Consider the following 17,292-nt stretch of genomic DNA (forward strand, 5'->3'; position numbering starts at 1 on the left):
TCATCTGAATACAACCAATTGTATTTCATGTGACTTCTTTCTTATATTGACACCCCAAAAATGCAAAATACAATACAAAGTAAAAACAATGTTTCAGCTTCACAACTCATTTCTTCTCTGTTCGGGAGAAGCTTCATATATTGGCTGAGAAATGCGCACATTTTCCGGATTGTCTCGAAGCATGCCAGCAATTTCATCATCTGTCAAGGTGGCTTTGGAATCCTGTCACAAAGACAAAACAATAAAAACAGGTTATAACAGAACAAAGCAATAGAGTCTGAACAATATATCAAAATCTTACTTGAAAGGTCTGGCGCTTGACCCCAATACATGCGTGGGACAGCTCATAACACAACACTATGTCCAAATTCTTTGTCTCTTTCTTCACTAAAGCAGCCCGGAACTGGGTACGGTGAGAATCTAGGAATAAAACATAATAGGCTGTGAAACACGCATTAATATTGTGAATTTTTTTTGTTGTTGTTGTTTGACAGTTTTACCCAACAAGTGGATGCAGGCTGATTTCATTGCATCTTTAGAAACATGCTCATGGTTGGAAGTCAGAAGTTTTTCACATAGGCGCCAACTGAGGAGCTTGTCTATCGCCGTGTGTCTGCTCCCAGCTGGGGCTTCTTTTATTCCTTTCTCAATCTCTGGAAAGCATTGAGCATAAATTATTTGCTTCCCATGCCTTAAAGAAAATAAAAAGTCACACCACAAACATGTGCCTCCCAGATATAATAAATAAATCATTTACAAGTTGTGAGGCAAGTTTAGTCCTGCATACCTCGTGCTGCTGTTAGGCAGCTTTCGCAGTAAGAGTCTGATAAAAAAAAAAAAAACAACAGACTGGAGATTCAATTAAGCTGACACCGACATATGCAAACACAACAAATTCTTTCAAAGCTAAAAGCAGTATTTTTATTTTTATTTTTTTTACTTACAGCGATCTGTGGCATGAGACTGCACAGGAAGAGAGCATCCCATACACATAAGAAAAATGATTGTTTTCATGGTCCTTGGTGTGTACATTATGTGCCAGCTAAAAGCATATAAACAGAAGCTAACTCTGAGAACAAGCTTTTTACCTTTTACGCAGTCTGGTCATGTGATCTCAGTGACAATGAGTTTACGTCACAACCACTGACAAATGTCAACTGTACTGTCCAGTTTTTCAGGTTTTGTCTGGATGCTTGAAAAACAGCCCAGGGTCTGAGTAGGAGCTGAATGGAACACCAGATAAGGTTCTGTGAAGGAATCCTTTTACCAGCAATTAACACTTCTAAATTTAAACCTAAACTCAAGCTATCAATGAAATTTATATTTTACATTTTTACCTTTTACTTGAAAAAAAGACTTCCTTAAAGTGCCATACCTGACAAATTAGCTTATTTTGATTATCAATAAATGTTTAGAAATTGTATTAGTAGCATAGTAATAGTATAATGATAATAATAACATAATTTCTGAAACTTTGTTATAATTAGTTCAACTTAACTGTTTAATCAGTTGATCAGAAAAAGTCCCTTACTGTTTTCAAAAGTGGTCACTAGGTGGCACTGTTTGTACGTTGAGACCCTCGTCACTGTATTTTTTTTAAAGCGTTAGATTGTTTAACAAGTTTGGGCATTTTTACCATATATGGACTGGCTGCGTGACGTATGTGTCCGAACGGAAAGTGTGACCATGTGTGCGGGAAAAGCGAACGTTAGACCAAAAATGTTTTTAATGGAAAAGACGATGTCTTCGAGCGAGCTCAAGCTATAGCTCCTGTACATCCTAAAAATACCCACAGGCAGAGTTAACGCAGTGAGTAGTCTAGTTTTTTGTGTTTTTAGTTACTTTTTTTTTTAACTGATTACTCGTGTTTTATTAGGTCTTATGAATGGTTTAAGCTAACATTGCTGTTCTTCAAATTTCTGTTACTTTTTAAACTGTACTCTCGTTTTATTCTGAGCTGTTATGAATAATCGAAGCTAACATTGGAGTTTTTCCAAATTTTTATTGCTCTTTTTAACCAATTACACATTTCATTCTGAGCTGAGCATGAATAGTTGAAGCTAATGTTGCAGTTCTTCACATTTCTGTTAGCCCGGTTGTATCGTTGTTTTGTTTGGTGACAAACCCATGTTCTCATTTGAACTAATACTATTAACGAATACTGTTTGCTAAGCAACAGTATTATGTTAATGAGACAACGTGCTGGCAAAAGACAAACTGGTTCCAGAACGACCAGTCCTGTACCGAGCCAATCTTTCCTTATTTACCTTCATGCTAATAGGAGCTCTTCAGTTTCTCAGGTTGAACTACAGTAATTCCTGTAAAACCATGGCGTTTTCTCTTGTGCAACTTAGATAAGTTTATAATAAAGTGAAAGCTGTTTCACTTTATTTCCTTCAAAATGAACGATTGGATGAATTATATTTGATTTTTTTATGAATCAGAAGTCTTATACATCATTATAATGTATTAAAAATAATAAAACTGGCTAATAGTGGAAAGAGAAATATTGATATACACTACTCAAAAAAATAAAGGGAACACTCAAATAACACATCCTAGATCTGAATGAATGAAATATTCTCATTGAATACTTTGTTCTGTACAAAGTTGAATGTGCTGACAACAAAATCACACAAAAATCATCAATGGAAATCAAATTTATAAACCAATGAAGGCCTGGATTTGGAGCCACACACAAAATTAAAGTGAAATGTTCCCTTTATTTTTTTGAGCAGTATACATCTGTCTATATGCGTAAATAAAATACCATACAAACAAGCTGCGTTTATATCCCTAAAAGTCTAATGGCAGCTAAAAATGTTGAAGTCCACAGATTATTATTATCAGTTTCATTGATTATGCTGACTAGAAACAAGAGTCCAACTCCAGATGTTTACTCTTTGGGGAAGAGCTGCATTCTATCTTTAGTATCTGAGATAGTCCAAAAAACAAGTTAGCTGTCCAGCAGATGGAGCCTTAGTCATGAAAACCGTTTTTTTCAATCTGCCCAAAACAAGATTAGCTGTCATTCACATCCGAAACATTAGTAATTTTGGAGGACAGCAATTGCTGAGTCATTTAGTGACTCTAGTAAACACAAGTAATTCTACAAATCTAAGCCTAGATTATTACAAAAGAAATGGCTATTTGTTAGGCTCCTTATTTATGTGTGTTATATTTCAAGTATTTGTGCTGCACAGCCAAATAGAGGTATAATGAGGTTCTTGGCAGTGGGATTATTTTGATCTGGATTTTGCTGTAGTGCTGACATTGCATTCTTTGCAGTGATAAAGGTTGAGCTTTTAAAGCTTCACACAGTACATGTTACCTTTGGTTGTTAAAATCAAACATCCAGAGAAGAACAGTGGCGCTTTCAATGCTCCATGGGCATATTTTGCACTCATCTGAAAGAAGTCCATTGTCCAAATATGGAAACTGTCTGATGGTTTATTAATCCGTTGGGGGCCAAGCTTTAAACAAAGTTCCATTCTCACTGCTTCCTGGTACTCCCTTTGCACTTTTTTGTTTTTTTAAATGTCATCCCAGCGCCAGCCCTATAATGGGCCAACTTACGCCAAACTAAACATTTATCTAAAAATAAATTTGCAAATGAAAGTGTTAAATGAACCCAAAAAAAAGTGGATAAATGAAAACACATATTTGAACTAATTCAAAGTGTTTATTTTTGATGTAATTTTATAGATTTTCAAGTTGCAACAAATGCTTTTATAAATAGTGTTTCCTGGTTAACAGTGAATGTCTGTCACTTTTGCTTTTTCCCGTTAATTTATTGAGTTAGTTCCTGCAGGCTTAAAAAAAGATACTTTATCTTTTGTGTTGGAGAAAGTGGATGATATCAGAATGGAATCTTATCTTGACTGGAGACAAATGGCATGCGACAAACATCTGAAACAATGGATTGTATTTCTGAAAATGACAATGAATACTGCTGCTCCCACATTATAACTGATGTGTGCAGCATCGCTGTCTGTTTGTAATTTTAGTTATTACTTTTTTTTACCGTAGATGATTGTCTTTTGGAATAAGTTTAAAATACTCAACTAACTTTTGAGTTGTTTCTTTGGTACAACAAGTTTTCTGCCTTCAACGTAATTCCAGAGCCATTAGATCTGCTCCCTGCTGTTCCTCACTCCAGCTTAGTTAGAAAAGACAATTGTGCCGTCGCACCATATCTTCAAACTCCTGTTACTGTGCTTTGTTCTTTTACTTCATTCCTTCTGTCTTGTAAAATGTTAACTTGTAAAACAAGAGTCTTATTGAAGTTTCTTGTTTTCCGGTGGAGAAAATCTATTGTTTTGTTTAAAAAAAAAAGAGAGAGAGATTTTATCAGGTTTGTGTGATTTATTTATTTTAAAGCTAAAGCAGCCCAGATTATGAATAATTTATGCTTTAGCTATACATCTGCCTTTAAAATAGCACTTTTTGTCACAAGTGAAGCTTTACACGGGAGGAACTGGAATAGTTACTCTGAGAAGAAGACAGGTGCAATTCATTATTTTGTTCCCCAATGACTGTAAAATATACATTAGAACAGTGTGATTATGTCACATTTCTGCACTATGATAAGGACAACTTCCACAGGTGTGTAACAGCTTTGCTTCACCTTTATAACGTTGATGCTTAACAGTGAAATAAGTGACCATATTAATAACTCACCTGCCAGCTTGCATATTTGATCGTAATAAATAACTAACAAAGTCCTGTGGCTGATAATAGACGGCATTCGTTGGCAGTGACACTTGTCATGCATTAACCCTGAGCTTCCCAGCGGTTCAGTGCGAGTCCTGTCCGCGCACAGAGCAGCAGCTCCAGTGCGGTGCGAGCCTTTGCAGCTTTCCTCCAATAGATTCAAACTGGGCGCTCCGGCCCGACAATGGAGGGCCTGGGAGTGGGAGGATCAGCTCGGGAGCGATCCTTCTGGCTTTGTTAACGCCCGGGAAGCCATTTTGGAAGTCAGCTTGTTGTGCCGCAGCAGTTAACAGACACTTGCTACCTGCAAACTTCCGAGCGTTTCTGTCAGAAATTTGCGGTGACGGAGCGGATCGATCAGTCCGCAGCGATTGGGAACCTCTGAGGATCCCCGCAACGGGATGCTGGCGGAACTTGGCGCATCTTGCGTTGTTCCTTCGGATTACGCTTTTAAAGAATAACATTCATGGATTCTGACGCGGGCAAGTTGATCACCCTGCTGTTGCCACAGTTTTGTGTTGTTGTTGTTGTTGTTGTTGTGCATTTGAATCGATTTCAAATAAACCTTGCTGCTCTCCTTTACCAACTGTTTCGATTGCGAACGCTGTATCCGGCCTTTGTTTATTTGTTTAATTTATCTCGAATCTACACGAATCTATTCAATTTATGGTGGCATATATAAATATATGCGGATGCACATTTCCATTGAAGTGTGTTAGCCGTGTTTGGATTGGGAAATATAAAGACAGAGCGGCGCAGTGTTGGTGACGCTGTTATCTAAATACTGCCAGCTCCAAATATAGCGCAGGGCAACGTGAGAATGTTACGAGGCTTACATGTCATTTGACTCGACAGCCTGCTGTTATTCTGAAAGTAAACATGTTTGAATTTAAATTTCCTTTTGGTCTGGGTCATTGTTTTGATGGTCGGTGGCCAAATGTTTTTTTTTTCAGTGTTCGTCGCAGGTGGTTTGCGTAAAGGAGGCAGCAAAATATCTGTGTGAAATGAGGTGAACCATGATATTAATATAACTACAGGGAAGCCGTCTTTGTTAACTGTAGTGGTGCCTTTTTTTTTTACTGTTATTGTTCAGTCTGTCTCATAGTCAATGCTCTGCAAAATGGAAAATGATGATAATTTTGGAATTGATTCATTGAATTTCTTAATATGTCTAGAAACTAATCCTAGCTGAATTTAATCAGTCCTCTTGGCTTTTGGGTATTTGTTTCCCATTATCCCTCCTTTTCGGCTTGGGGACTTTAGTGTGGATTTGATTAAGATTATGTGTAAGGATCTTGGTGGAGATTTGTTTTCCTATTAATTGATTGTACAATTTTTCTCATCTAAAGTGATGCAAGCTTGATTTGGCCAAACAGCCTAATGGTAAACTATCAGTCTATGTCTACCACACCTTACAAAATCATTTATCCCCTTTGAACCTTTCCGTTTTCTGTCTGGTAATGATCATAAACTTTATTGTACTTCATTGGGAGTTTTATGCTTCATGCTGAATTAAACAAGCGTCACAAGATATATTATTTGCTAGACAATTTGGATGCACGACACTTAAATGACCAAATAACACTTATTGTATTTGAGTAATTGTTTGTGATATCCATATTACATAAAGTAATATTGGTTCTAAGGATGAAATGAGAAATTTGTAATGTGTTGTGCAAACCTACTAAGGCATGACCATCTACCTAACCAAAAGTTGGACAAAGGCAGTATGAATTAGATAGATCCTTGAGGGTGAGTCTCTCTTTGCTTCAAAACACCTAAAATGATGAATTAGAAAACCAACTAAACTAAAATCCAATTTAAATTGTGTTCCAAGAAAATTGTTGTTCAAAGTGGCTCTCCTATAAGCTTATCTTAACTTTAACTGTTTCCGAGACAAATTGGAAAATATTTCCATCTCCAGCTGTGGAAAACTGATAGAGACACATCTCTAAAAGACTAGACGTCTGGAATCTAAATACATTCCAGACGTATTTTGTCAAATTACTTGTAAAGTAGTAAAAACTATTCTTGCTTTAGGTTTTACTTTACAATTAATTGCACGGTTGTTTTGGTCAACAAAGTTTAAATGGGTATGAATACTTTTGCAGGGCACTGTTGTTTAATACTGGTATTTCCTCTAAACGGGAAGTGTTTCTACTTTCCTTCTGAGAATGATTGATTGGAAAAAAAAGGATGTACAAAATAACAGCAGTCTTTATCAGTACTCCACGTGCTGCTATGTCCTCTAAAGTTTCTGTAAAGCAGAACCAGCAAGCAGAAAGTATGTATGGCTTAATTTTCATAGAGAATAGTCAGTGTAGCAGTAATGCCTGTTCACATTAAGCAGGCTTCGCTCACAGAAGCTCAGCTCTTAGGCGCGTTGCTTCCCGCCCATTGGTTCCCGCCCATTGCTTCAGGATCCTCCCCACCCTCTGCCGTTTTATGGGCTTTCGTAATACCAAGCATTACTGAAGTCTCCACCGTAGGGACTGGCTGTCCTTATGGTTAGTCTGCTTAATACAAACGGAAATAGGATCGCCCTGTCTCCACCACTCCCCGTACCGGAGGAGAAGAGGCTGGCCATTCATCACGGCTCCACTGGTGTCCATACTGCTCATCAACCAGAGCCAGCATGCAGGAAGAGGTCTGCCAACTCTCTCTTACAGTGGCATTTTTGTGTTTCAGAGAAACGGGGATGCCCGTATACTCATTAGGTGTCCAATAGGACTGAGTTTTCTGACAGGACTGTACGGCATAGAACTTATTAGTTGTTTTCAAACCAGAAATGATTTTTTTTTTTTTCATTGTGGAGTAGTGAGTCATTTCCAAAACTTCAGATCAGTATTGCTACAATTAAGAAAAGTACATCTAAGAGACAGACTGAACAAAGCAGCAAGTGTATTTTAGAAGTAGTTTTTTCTTTGTTACTCTACTCCTGACATGTCATCTGTGACTAAAGGGAGTCCTATCCTTTGCACAATAACTTTTTCAGTCTAATCAAAGAAGAATGACCATGGACTTTTCCCAGCTGCACACATACACACCTCCACAATGTGCTCCAGAGAACACCGGCTATACGTACTCTCTCAGGTGAGATCTTAGTGTTGCACTGCAGTTCACTAGTTGCTGCATCAAATGTTCAGGTTATGGCATTTAAAGTAGTACAGCGTGTATCTTTTGTTACTCAGGGCAGCACACCAATGAACTCAGAATGAGTCAATGTTGTCTAAGAGGTCCTTCTGCTGGTGTTTTAAGCAGCTTTTATGTGCTTTAAAACCTTGCAAGTGAAGTTCCTGCAAGATTTTCCATCATTTGTTTCTATCTGAGGTATTTTTTGTCTGATAGAAATCTAATCAAGTTGAATCCAAACAACACATCTGAAAGTCTGTTGTAAAATGATGCTTATGCTGCTGCAGTTAGTGGCATTTATATGTTTGTTTTCTGTTGTATAATTAGAAATGTAAGGCATATTGAATCTACCATCATTCATTGGCTCGCCTTTATTATCATCTTATGCTTTAGATGTGGTCAGCACCTTACCAGCAAAGTGTGTGCATGTGGAGGAATGTCGTTGTCTCCAGAGCTGTCACCTTACTTTGCCAGAAGCTGTTAGACCACAGAAAGGCATTTGGGTGTGTAGGTCAGGGAGTGAGGAATTAACGGGTGTGTATGCTGCAGTTTCTAACAATCCTTGAGTTGACATGTGATTGCTTGACTTTAGAGGCATGCCCCCTATCTCTGCCACGTCCCAAGGGAAAGTATGCAAGTGTCTTGTAAAAAGAAAATCGAGTTTCAACAAAGACCTCATCAGGGTTACTGTTGGCTAGAAAGTACTGTTTGAGGAAAGTTAGTCTAAGAAAGATTGGAGCGGTTGAATCCTAATTAGCATACTGCTTTAGGCATGGGGCCCTATAAGATTCTTATTGTATGATAGCATTGACTTTCATGCAAGATGCAAAATGTACATGATGTACTTGTTTTCATATATTAGCATATTGAAATATAGGGTGTGGGTTTTCTCCAGGTACTCCGGTTTCCTCCCTCAGTCCAAAAACATGTCAGGTTAATTGGCCTCTCCAAATTGCCCCTAGGTGTGAGTGTGTGTATGCATGGTTGTTTGTCTCTGTGTTGCCCTGCAACAGACTGGCAACCTGTCCAGGGTGACCCCGCCTCTCGCCCGGAACGTTAGCTGGAGATAGGCACCAGCACCCCTTCCGACCCCACTAAGGGACAAGGGTGTAAAGAAAATGGATGTATGGATGGATGGAAATATAGGGTACAATTTATGTTATCTTATATATTTTTGGAAATTACATTTTGATCGTAGACTTGGACATCTTTACGCATCATTAAAATTACTGTTTTTTTGTTAAACATGTTTGTTGGGCAGAATATCACACATTTTTACTTTTCTACTCTTAGAGTAAAATTAATATTGGCTGGTTAGTCAAGTAGAGCCTGCAGTCAGCTACTGACAACATTCTTCTCCTAGCTTCCTAATCGTAGTTTTCAATCGGTGTTACCTCAAGAAAAGTGATGGTTGTCAATGTTGATGTCAGCTTATTTATCAAGTAGTTTTAAGATTTCACAAGTTAGACCAAATTGAAGCAAACCCTGAAACATATTAACATTCTATTTGAAACAATAAAACAAGAAGGACAAACGAGAAAAATTAAAATGAAACTGACGTAAATTTAGAATTCCAGTTTAAAGGAGAAAGAAAACACAACCGAGTTTCTTAAGTTTGTCAAACTCCAGTAGAAATGAAAGCAAATGAAAATAAATGGGTATTTCAAAGTGAACCACAAGCAGTTTCCATTAGTTGTTACATTTTAGTATTCACATGATGATTGTCTGTGTTTTTTTTTTTAATTGTCTGAAATTTACCTTTTCTGTAAGTGTGGGAGAGGTGTAGAAGATTTCTTTTAGTCATCTGAACAGCAGTGTGCAGCAACAGGCATCTCTGGTCACTCTGTTACTTTTCTGGAATCTCACAAAAGAGACCGTGGGATTAGTATGATGGAAAATGTTTGTATATTTGAGCCTGTAACTTTTTTTTAAAGCCCTTATATACCCTCATACTGGTACTTGACCAAAGCTAACTCTGCAGAAATCTGAACGAGTTTGTGTGAAAGGCTGCATTTGTTTCTGAATCAAAATAAATGACAAAATTATGTTACTTTGTCAATTATTTAGGCTGGATTCCAAGTTAAAAAAAAAAACCCAGTTGTAATAAATCTAAAGAATCAGGCTGTGTGTTGAGGCAGTTTAGGATGACTGTGATAAAGTTGGAGTCTGGCAGGTAGATGGAGTGATTGGAACAAGCTAATCGTGTTCCTTTGAATTCAGCTGAAAGGCTATTAATGAGCCTTCCTGATATGGCCTTGATCCTCGGATTAGACTAATAGTTTATGCTTCTTGACGAGCTAGTTGAGGATTCTGTGGTATTCTTTTAGCTTCTGGCTTCTGTGGCTTCTGAACCGGCTGGTAACAATTCTCTCCTTTCCTGAGAACTTGAGAAACAGACCTCAAAATGCTGTAAGAATTTAGATTCTAGATTTAATGAGTCTAGCTGCATGTCTATGGAGTGGGTGTGCATGGTCTGCAGTGAATACAAGAGTGCAGTGCAGCAACAGACAAGGTCAGGTGACAAAAACGGTTGGTCCATCTGTTGTCAAAACTCAAAGGAGCAGTGACAAGGTTTGTAGCACTGAATAGACCAAGTGTAGGAGGAAAAGGACTGCTCTGTTTCTGTCCTCGGGGAGACTATTACAGCACAGACTTTGGCTGTGCTGTAATAGGCTTTGATGAAAATCCCAACTGAATTAAAAGGCATTTGCCCTAATTTTATTTAAACACAATAAAGTAGATGTTAGAAAGCAAGACTTGCGGATGTTTGTTGCTTGCTGACTTCTCATAGCATGTAAAAGTGAAGTTTATATGGCATATATGAAAAGTTTGAAGGCGGAAGGCAGTCCTTGAGTTCTGGAACTCAAGGACTACTATCCTTGAGTTCCAGTTTAACATAATATAGAGTTAAGGATATTGTTGTAGTCATTTATTATAAGTGACACACTGAGGATGCTCTTGTATTTAAATCTTGCCTGATATCTGCTAATATTACTTTATGGGTTATATTTACGAGGGCTGCACAGTGGTAAAGCTGTTGCCTTGCAGCAAGAAGGTTCTGGGTTCGATTCCCGGCCCCGGTCTTTCTGCATGGAGTTTGCATGTTCTCCCTGTGCATGCGTGGGTTTACTCCGGGTACTCTAGTTTCCTCCCACAGTCCAAAAACAATTGGTTTCTCTAAAAAATTGTCCCTACGTGTGAGTGTGTGTGTGTGCATGGTTGTGTGTCTCTGTGTTGCCCTGCGACAGACTGGCGACCTGTCCAGGGTGTACCCTGCCTCTTGCCAGGAACGTTAGCTGGAGATAGGCATCACTATCACTGTCAAATGACCAAGCAGTCCCCTCCTCTCTCCATAACACAAATGGCAACAGGTTGGAGATAAACATCGGTTATTAGGCCAGTTTTGAGATATCGATTTTAATGCCGATATTGGGCATCCTTAAGATGTCCCAACCAATCAATCAGTGATTGGAACTTGCCAAGTATCGTGTCCCATGATAAATTTAATGCATCAAAATTGTATCCTCCCACCATTTTAGTCTGTAAACACATGAACAACGAGAATATGCTTCAATGCATTTTTAGTTAGTTGTATTTTATTTTATTTATTTTTGAATTAAAATAAGTTTTTTTTAACTGCCTAACTGTCACCCCCAAAACTCAAGAGAACACCCATGACCTCATGAGAGTTTAGGGGTATAGCTTTGTTTTTTGTCAAATTTTAATTCTGTCGCTTTTGAATTAGTTTCATAAAATGCAACACAAGCATTTTCACTTGCAATGGTCTATTGCAAGTGAAGGTAACGATAAAACAACTGACACGTCTCAATCAATTATTTGTTTCTCATTCCCTTCCACTATGACAACACAAACAGCACAACTGGTTTTAAACTGAAACTCTAAGCACACAGTAAAATTCTTGTGGGCAAGAAATGGTATTTGATTTCTAATGGGGCCTCACGACAGAAAATCAAGCTGCTCGTCTTCCAGAAAAACAGACTGACTGCACCCATGTTCCTCTGAAAACAGGTGTGTGTGTGCTGAGAATCTACCCAGAGAGCCTTCATATTTTATGATTGTAGAAGTGGGTCAGTGGGGCCGGGGCGTCTGGATGGTATCTTCCTATTTCTACCATCATGCTTGATCTGTAGTGATTGAGTTATCTAAAAACTGTTAATTATATCTCATTGTTATCAACTGCTGCATTTAAGTGAATGATAATACTTGTAGAAATAGTGACTAAGAATAGTAAATTCAATCTTCTACCAATCTTTTTTTCCCAGTTGTGAATCAAATGCAGAAAACTGCGCGATCTGCAGCTCCATCAAGCTGCATAATCTAATCAGCTTCAGCTGAACTGCTGTTGTGCGCCCTGTCGTTACAGTTGCTTCACACACGTTTCAGTAAATGCACTGGATTCAGGGGAAATGGGGCCTTTGACCTAGATAATTTTTGTAACAGTAATTGGACGATAATACATTTCTGTAACTCAGAATGTTGCAGCTCTTAAGCAGGTATGTTTCATATTTGCTCATCCTCATTCCTATCGGTACTCACAACTTTCTCTGTTTTTACTGAGAAAGTTGTGACTGAAGCATGATGTTGCAGCTTCCATGTTTGTTGGGTGGTATGATGCTGATTAGGGTGTGGTGCAGTATTGTTTTTCCAACCCATTGAGTTTTTTGCATGTTGGTCAGAAAGATTTTTTTTTTTTTATTTCATTTTAGCAGAGCTCTACATAGTTTTTGGTAAACTGCTAATAGAACTTCCTAAAGCTTTCTAATAACAATGGCTGTCTCCTTGCTGCTTTGTGATTGCTTGATGATTATTGTTGATAGACTTTTGCTGTTTTTGATTCTGTTTGTTCTCTGTTTCTGAAAGCGACTTATTCCACTGGTGTTATATTGGGGTATTAGTGTAAGGATGATGACTTAAAATGTTTTCAGATTTTAGTTGTAGAAATGTCCGTGTAGTTTGCTTCAACACAAAATGCCAGTAAAATGCATTGGAGTTTGTGTTTGTATTGAGACAAAATGCTTAGACTGTGTGAATATTTTTGCAAGCCACTGAAAGTGTGGCTTAGTATATTTGTGTGCTAGAACATCTTTCTTCCTGATGGGGTATCGGTTCATCTACTGATCTGTCTTTCCGAGTTGAAGATTAGTTTATTGCTGTCTCCATAGTAACACCAGTAACATGTGACATTGGTCGTTGTGCTCCAGTTCGGGTGAGGGAAGGACGTTTTCTTATTGCGAGGCAGAAGGGAAGTGCTGTCAGTGGGAGGGAAAATGAGGCCCAGCCTGATTGATCAGAATCACAAAGCCAAATCCTTCCCACTCAGAGATGGTTGGGTGGAAATTTGAACACTCTCTGTTTGCCCCCAAGTTCCATTTCTTGTCCTCTAGTAAATATAGGGTGCAACATTTTGTGGAAAACTACTTTCTCCACTCAATAACAGTTTAAGGAAATGGAAAGGAACTGTTCCCCCCCCCCCCTTTTTTTTTTACTTCTATCCTGTTTTTTTCCCCAGGGTATTCCCTAGTTAAAGTGTTTGAAAATAACTTTGTTATTCCAGCAAATGCAACAGGGGCATGTGGTGTCGCAGTTCTGAATTGCAACATCTCAACACTGAAACGTTCAGCCTTTGGCACAAAAGTGTCAGCTTGTGCAATATCTATATAATACATTCTGAACTGAGTGACAAAGTCACAAATTTATTTAAAAATCCAGCTTCTCCACGCAAAACTATTTACATTTGTCATGTTTGGTTTCTTGTACACGAGTTTCACTCTGCGCAGTGCGACCTTTGCAGAAGCCTGAACTGAAACATGTTTGCTTGTTTGGCAACTATGCATTTTTAAAAATTGTTACCCGAAAAAAACTTTCACTGTTCTGTTTACTTCTCTGTGTGAGATTTAAGACTTTTTTTGGCAAGCTTCTGACTCCACATTGTGGTTTTGCTGCTGGGTTTTACGACCCACATGGTTCTTATAATCCCAGGCTAAAATAAATGTGTACACATCTCACAAATGGTAGTGGGAGTTTGTGGGGTGAGTGTACCAACTGAGCTGACTGCTTAAATTATTATCTCAGGTCCTTCAAGGTTCTTTTGGATATAAGTGTATTTAATATCTACGACAGGCTCTTTGGATACATCCTACAGAAATCAAAGCCTCTATTTTCCGTCAGCTAAAATAGCAGCTGCTGGGAAATCCACAACTTTGGAAAAACAAATAAAATTCTTGTTTTTTCTGGGATGTTATCATGATAAGCTGCTGTATATCATTGTCTCCATGGATTTGGTTCTGCTAAAAAAAAAAAAATCATTATCATGTGTAATATTTTGCTCTGAAATTCCTCAGAATTTAGCTAAGGATGTATTGCAAACTACTAACTGATATTGTCAATCAGCAAAGTCATAGTTGCTTGGCATATTTCATGATGATGACAACAAAACAAGAGTTCGCGAAAGGCAAAAACGTTTGATTGTACCGAGAAGAGTGTTGGAAGAGGATTTGAATCTATAGTATTATGTAACATGAAATTCCAGCAAGCTTCCTATCAAGATGGGAATGTTTTTTTCCTCTGCTCAGGTCTGGCTTGTTGTAAGTCTCTTCCTGTCTGTAGATTGACTTTGTCCATCGCTATTTATATCTCTGATGTGGGCTGCGAATGTCGCCTGGGAGAAAAGCGACACACTGATCAACTTGGAGAACGAGAGCAAATGAGGAGTTTAACTAATAAGAGTTTTTGAGGAAACATGAGCTAGATTTATAACATTGTCTAATCTGACAGTCTTTGTTTTGAGAGTCCTATAAAGAGCAATGATAATGTGGAGTTCCATGACAAACAGAGTATTGCTTTATATAATTTTATGTGATAAGCCAACACAAAGCTGAACACAATTTTACTTTACAATTAAAAAATGTTTAAAATGTGGGTGCAAATGTATTTAACCTCTTAGTTTAATGCCTCTAAGTAAATTCTGGTGTATCTTATTGCCTTCAGAAGTATATTGAAAATCATGAATCATTTTACTTCCACTTCACAATTATTCACCACTTTGTGCCGGTTTATTACAAAACATTTCAACTGAAATTTGTTGCAGTGTGGCAAATAGTGGCGATGTTCAGTGGCTGTGGATACTTTTGGAGAACGGCGTATTGTAATGTTTGCATGTGCCTGCAGGCTACACAGACAGACACATTTGTTTCCTTATCGCACAGCCCTGCTCCCAACAGTGCCAGGGACACCCATGACCTGGCAAAGTTTTGTTCTTTGTACAGCAGCTGTTTCGGGTCTGGAGGACATATCCTGAAATCATGCATCGGGTGTTCTACGTCTTTAGCTGCAGAGCAGAGGGAACGGATTAAGTACCTTATAAGTCAATTTTTCTCTTGTGGTGTTAGGAAGCAACAAAATGTCAAAGATTTACAAACACAAACATATCCATAAAAAGGGATAACGGCACATACCACAATAAAACTTAAAAAAAATAAACAAAAACAACAACTTTTATTAGTTGGATACTGTTGTCCCGGAAGAATCTACTAGATAATTGTAAGAATAATAATTTAGTGGTTTGACAAAAAGTATGGATGAGGTGGTTCTTGACTACGGAATGAGCTTCCTGCACAAATATACAAATAAGTGAAGAATTTGGAGTGCTTTTGTTCTGGGTTTGTGGTCTTTTAAACACCGTGCTTATTTGCTTTTATTATCAATCCTTGGGCCAATGTTGAGCAGCAGGTAAATTCCCCACGACTCCCAGAGCAGGAAAATGGTCCTGGTCGGGTTTTGGGAGAGGTGGCAGTTGGCTGAACAGGCAGGTGGCAGACTCCAGACAAAAGCACATAATTGGCCTTGTCAGGGTGAGTAATCCCCAGGTTTTATTCCCAGACGGACTAGCAAAGAGACGGGATCTGTGTGGGACGAACACATATGTGCTCTTCTGCAGGACTTTGAAGCTTGATTAGCTTGCACAGGGAAGTTGGGTTCAGGATATTGCCATTCCTTTGCACACTCAGCGACTTTGTGGCCAAACCGTAAAACTGGCAGCTTTAGTGTAAACAGTGAGCCTACCTGATTGTCAGGTGCGTAACCGGAAGAATACTGTCTTTCATCTTTTCAAAGGCTCCTAGTAGCTTAACTCTCTCAATATTAAGCCTTTTTTTTTTACTACTGCAGCAAAAGGCGTTGACATTTCATCTTTTCATTAACAATGCTCTGTATTCACCAGCTAAGGGGAACTAATAACTGAGAGGATAGTTGCAAATGTTGCCTGTTAGTCATGCCTGCATTTTTTCACTGAAAGCCTGCTCATTGGGGTGGGTGTGGCCCTCTGAGTCACAGTAAGGCATGGCACCGAACATTCACGGCATGTTTCCTCTTAACGTATGAAACTGCAGCAAACTGAGTTGAACTATTTCTCCTTGCATAGTTGGGGATGTTTACTTGGTATATTTGTGTTGATTTTTGCTCTTGGAGACAGATTTATCCTGATCTTTTTTCTTGTCTTTCCCATGTGAGTGAGTCATTTCCTGTGAGGAACAACCCAACACCCACCAGCATCACAGCTCTATAAAAAGCCTGTGTTTGTTTTCATTTAAGAAATCTGACACTGAAATGTTTAGGATGAGGAACTAGGAGTTAAAACGCTTTGCTGGTTGAAACCTTTCCTCTTTCAACTGTGTTTCTGAATAAAATTTCAGCTCAGTAAATATGAGAAGCAAACCATCTTAAGTCTCATGTAGGGCCCCATGACTTTGGCTTTTTTTGCAAACTCTAATGCTATTTTCCTTTGTTTGTTTCTCACTTTTGTCTTAGTTCAAGCTACTCAACCGCAGCATTAGAGTTTGAGAAAGAGCACCAGATTTCTCCTGTGTACGAGTCGCCCAAGATGTTACGGCGGAGCCTCCGTCTGCAGAACAGCGGCAGTCATTACAACACCGAGAGTGTAACTGATTACTCCCTGAACCATGGCAGCAGTTACATCGACACCAGGAAAGAGACACGGTGAGTTAAGATGTGAACGCTTTCAATCTGACTCTCACCAGCTGCATTGCTAAAGACTTGTGTCTTGTAGACCATGACTAAACAAGATCTTCCCAATCTTGCAACCCAAGTGAAAGTATTTGAATAATTTTTTTCTGTTCCTGTGAAATTGAAAGTTTTGAAAACTCATACGTTAACTTAGATTGTTTTCTTTCCTCTTTTTCATGTAGTTATTTTACAGTAACCTGAATCCATAGACCTTAAACTTGTTCACATTTTTAATACAAATGTGCAGTTTAATTGTCAAAATAAATGTAACTGTGTCATTGTACATTCACTTCACAGTAATAAAATACTCTCTGTTGGTTTGTCACACAAAATCCCCTTAAATTGTTTTTGGCTGTTTGTGTGTGTGTGTGTGTGTGTGTGTGTATATATATATATACACACACA

At 38.4% G+C, this 17,292-nt stretch overlaps 2 protein-coding genes across 11 annotated transcripts in view; one reads left to right on the forward strand and one right to left on the reverse strand.

Annotated features, from left to right (window-relative positions):
• On the reverse strand, positions 1-2,145 carry LOC107836811 (uncharacterized). 3 transcript variants are annotated; one of them, XM_016674014.1, is made up of 6 exons: positions 2,028-2,145; positions 945-1,042; positions 788-823; positions 501-691; positions 302-420; positions 1-222 (listed from the first exon to the last, which is right to left on the reverse strand). In XM_016674014.1, the coding sequence occupies exons 2-6, from the start codon at positions 980-982 to the stop codon at positions 100-102; spliced, it is 507 nt and encodes a 168-aa protein (XP_016529500.1). In that variant the 5' UTR covers positions 983-1,042; positions 2,028-2,145; the 3' UTR covers positions 1-99. The 3 variants fall into 3 exon arrangements, with proteins under 3 accessions (XP_016529500.1, XP_016529498.1, XP_016529499.1); XM_016674012.1 differs by having other exon boundaries at positions 501-653; positions 2,028-2,143; XM_016674013.1 differs by lacking the exon at positions 2,028-2,145 and having other exon boundaries at positions 501-653; positions 945-1,154.
• sun1b (Sad1 and UNC84 domain containing 1b) overlaps positions 1,675-17,292 on the forward strand; it is a 27,637-nt gene continuing 12,019 nt past the window's right edge. Inside the window, exons 1-3 of one of the 8 annotated variants that reach the window (XM_007557304.2) lie at positions 4,873-5,195; positions 7,709-7,806; positions 16,672-16,860. In XM_007557304.2, the coding sequence (XP_007557366.1) occupies positions 7,724-7,806; positions 16,672-16,860 (272 nt within the window). In that variant the 5' untranslated portion in view covers positions 4,873-5,195; positions 7,709-7,723. Of the gene's footprint in view, positions 1,810-4,872; positions 5,196-5,229; positions 5,723-6,357; positions 7,361-7,708; positions 7,807-16,671; positions 16,861-17,292 lie in introns of those variants that run through there. The other 7 variants (XM_016674009.1, XM_007557303.2, XM_007557306.2 and 4 more) reach the window with 7 other exon arrangements.

Source organism: Poecilia formosa, unplaced genomic scaffold (assembly GCF_000485575.1).
Source record: "Poecilia formosa unplaced genomic scaffold, Poecilia_formosa-5.1.2 Scaffold88, whole genome shotgun sequence".
Taxonomy (NCBI): Eukaryota; Metazoa; Chordata; class Actinopteri; order Cyprinodontiformes; family Poeciliidae; genus Poecilia; species Poecilia formosa.